We start from the raw sequence: 3,501 nt of genomic DNA on the forward strand, positions 1-3,501 counted from the left end.
TTCTGAGTCAGAAACTAAATCAAATCAAAGTATCCAAATATATCAGAGTATCAGTTTATTAATGATTCCTCATTCCCCTTTGCCATATTATGTTTTCAATATTTGCATCGGAATTAGAGCCAATTTAGAAAAAAAAAGAAAAGAAAACATGCTCCAAAGTGTAATTAACAAAAAGTTAACATTTGCCAGTCAGCCTCAGCAGAAATATAGATCATGTGAAGAAATTACAATCAGTCTTCCAACACAAACATCTAGAATAAACTCAAGTAAGCATGAACTAAAAAGATACACTTTATTTAAAACCAGCAGGGGACATTTTTGTACAAAAATACGCAACTGTCATAATGGATGCTTTGTGTCGAGAATTGTTCATCTTTCTCCTGCTGCTTACACCACTGATGCTCCTCTGCATGCAGAACCATTGTGGGACAACCGCTAAACTTGCTCAGACATAAATTTCACCATGTAAATTAACAAATCCAACAAGCAATGTCATTTGCCATAGGGAAGAATGTAGGATCCTAGATTCTTGAGTCTAGACAAAGATGGCAGATCCATTCTCATATATATCAGGAACAATGCTGAACATGGGATGTTACTGAAACACTGAGCTGAATTCGTCTCCGACGTCATTCTTTACTTGGACTCAGGCTTGGACGTGCCTCCTTTTCCTCCTCCATCAGCCTTTTTCTGCTTCTGTTGCATTATCTCGGCATCCCTTGGGAAGAAAGATTAAAAAGGACGCTTTGTTAGGGCAGATTCAACTGTGACACACATAGTCGTGAATAATCTTTCAAATCACACGTCGTATTAGTAGTTTAGCAACAAAAACAAAACAAAAAAACCCAGAAAAGACTCAACAATGTGTACTGTAAGGTTGATTTTTGCAGCACTGGTAATATCAGGGGATATATGCTGCATAACGATAGCAGGCAGAGGTTCAATCATTTGTTTCGATATGCAAGAATCTGCATCATCAGCAAGTAGTGAAATGGTGCACAGATAAAAACACACAGTGCTGCGAAAATCAAACACAGTGCTGCGAAAATCAAACACACAGCGCTGCGAAAATCAAACACACAGCGCTGCGAAAATAAAAAAATCAAAGGCTGAAGTTTACCTCTGCTTGCGAGCAGCAGCAGACAGCCCGTCCTCGACCCTCTTCCCTTTGCCATGCTCGTTGCTCTTTTTGGCATTTTTCTGGCGTGCAAGCTCACGCTGGTTTCCTCCTGCAGGTCGGACAAAAGAAAGAGAGAGAGAGAAAAAATGTGTCACAACAAATGTCACTTTAATGAGCAACACCTGAGGTATGTGAGCTACACCCTTTAAAATAATAACTGACCAAATGGTACAAAAAAAAAAAAAAAAAAAAAAAAAAGGAGCATTAACAACGCGTGTCCACAAACCAGAAATCAAAACGCCACATTTTAAATATGAGTGATGGGCAAAAAAAAAAAATAAATAAATGGAAAAGTGGTGCAAAAACATGAAAGCAGCCGACGTGGCAGAGGGGCGCTCCGGAGCAGCAAAGCGTCCTCCATCGTCTCATTGTCGGATAATCACAGACCAACAACGAAGGCAGAGCCACGTTTTAAGAAACGCAAACACTTACATAAAACGAGTATGACATCGTGTTAACTACAGGCGGCGTTAATCGAAACAAATACCCGTGTTAGGTCCTTGTTGACTCTGGCTTTACACTAGGCCGAGGCTTGGACTAATATCTGGACAATAAAAAAGGCTCACCGATGTTGACAACGCACACAATGCAACACAACAGAAAAAGCCGTCAACCGAGTCAAACTCTACTAAAAAATTAAAAAAAAACAGCCTGTGGTTTGAGTGACTTGTAAACAAAAGCGATATAAAACTGTCATGAATATCCGTCGGGAAGGGGGTTACAAAAAATAAAAAATCAGAAAATAGACGGAGCCCGGGTCGGCGATGGCCAAGGCTAACGGGGCGGCAAAAAAACAACGACCACAGACTACATGCAATCGAGTTAAGTACATGAATGCCTTACAGTCAAAATATATGTCGATACCCACTGGTCATTTTATTAATCGACGCTTCTCTTCGCCCGAAATCCAAATCAGCTCAGCCTGAGGGCCGTCGGTTCCCCTCTCGTCGCTCCAGTCGTTGTTTACGTTGCGTCGCGCCTCCGTGGCTGCCAGTTATGCGCGAGACTTCCGTGCGAGAGGGCGAGAACCAGAACATTCCGTCTCGCTCCAGACCGCACCGCGCATGCGCAGCCAGGCAGGCAGGCATCAGTTCATTACAAGTGATAAAAGTTATTACGTCACATTGACAAAGACTAGTGGAGATAAGGTCATTCAAATCAGTTGTGTAAATTAAAAGCAAAAAGAAAAAGAAAAGGAAAGCCGTGAGCACATAACTTTAATTAAACGATAAAACAAATTAGTATTAAGATAAGATAGACTTTATTGATCCCACACTAGGGAAATTCACTTATTACAGCAGCTCACAATACACAAGGTCCACCCATGCATCTTCTCTAATGCACTCGGGGCTGGAGCCTACACCCTGGACACAGGGCACATAACAACCATACACCATGCACCATACATCATCTTTCTTCACCCCCTTCTGTAATCTGACACAAACATGGTCTATCACTTTTTGAAGTTGTTGCACATTATTTAACTGTAAATTTGATATTTTATATACTTTTATGTATTTATATTGTTCTTAATAGATGGTTACTTGTTTACATATGTTGTTTTTGTTTGTTTATATACTGGAGTATTGTAACAAAAATAATTAAAAGTATAAAAGTTTTTTCTGATTCTGATTCTGACCAATTAACCTGTAAGTGCATGTCTTGACAGCTTGTGCTGCAGCAGTGGCAAGTTGCAATTTCAGATATAAGTGTAATTGTGTGTAATTTAAAATATTAATAAGACAAGATAAGATAAGACTTTATTGATCCCACGCTGGAGAAATGCAGCTCACAATGAAAACAAAAGAAAATACTCCGAATTAGGACAAATATAGAAAAAAAAATGTATATACTCTAAATCACTGGTTCTCAAACTATGAACCACTCCATGTGGTGGTTCATGGTAAAGTAAATCAATTAATCTAAAAACATCTGCATATGCATACATCTATGATTAGTTGACATATGAGGACAATATAGTTAGAAGAGGTCAAATTAATGCTTTGGAAAAACTGCAATCTTGGCTCCAAATGAGAAATTTCAGAAAATTGAGTCTAGGGGGCACTCCAGGACAGAGCTGGCCAGTTTGTTTAGGCTTTACAATCTTAATTCCAAAAAAATCTGGCATATTGTGCAAAATGTAAACAGGAACAGAATGTGATAATAAAATAGCACATTACATTTGTTTCTGGAAAATGATATGTCCATTGAGTTGGGATAGTGTCAATGAAATAAAATCTGTTAAATGCTAAAAGAAAACACCTGGTGTAACATTTCACTAAAGGGAGGGGTTAACCACTCTGGTAAAGACTCCGATGGCA

General features: G+C 39.0%; 1 protein-coding gene across 1 annotated transcript; it reads right to left on the bottom strand.

Moving 5' to 3' along the window:
- Positions 1-273: 273 nt before the first annotated feature.
- On the bottom strand, positions 274-2,213 carry serf2b (small EDRK-rich factor 2b). The gene is made up of 3 exons (XM_010750406.3): positions 2,049-2,213; positions 1,121-1,229; positions 274-718 (listed from the first exon to the last, which is right to left on the bottom strand). Exons 1-3 carry the CDS (start codon positions 2,053-2,055, stop codon positions 637-639), a joined length of 198 nt encoding a protein of 65 aa, XP_010748708.1. The 5' UTR covers positions 2,056-2,213; the 3' UTR covers positions 274-636.
- Positions 2,214-3,501: the final 1,288 nt, after the last annotated feature.

This window comes from Larimichthys crocea, chromosome VIII (genome assembly GCF_000972845.2).
Source record: "Larimichthys crocea isolate SSNF chromosome VIII, L_crocea_2.0, whole genome shotgun sequence".
NCBI lineage: Eukaryota > Metazoa > Chordata > Actinopteri > Sciaenidae > Larimichthys > Larimichthys crocea.

Excerpts from the sequence above, each read along its gene's own strand:
- serf2b (XM_010750406.3), bottom strand. Across the intron at positions 719-1,120 it reads GCTGCTGCTCGCAAGCAGAG|GGATGCCGAGATAATGCAAC; the intron begins GTAAACTTCAGC and ends TTTCTTCCCAAG.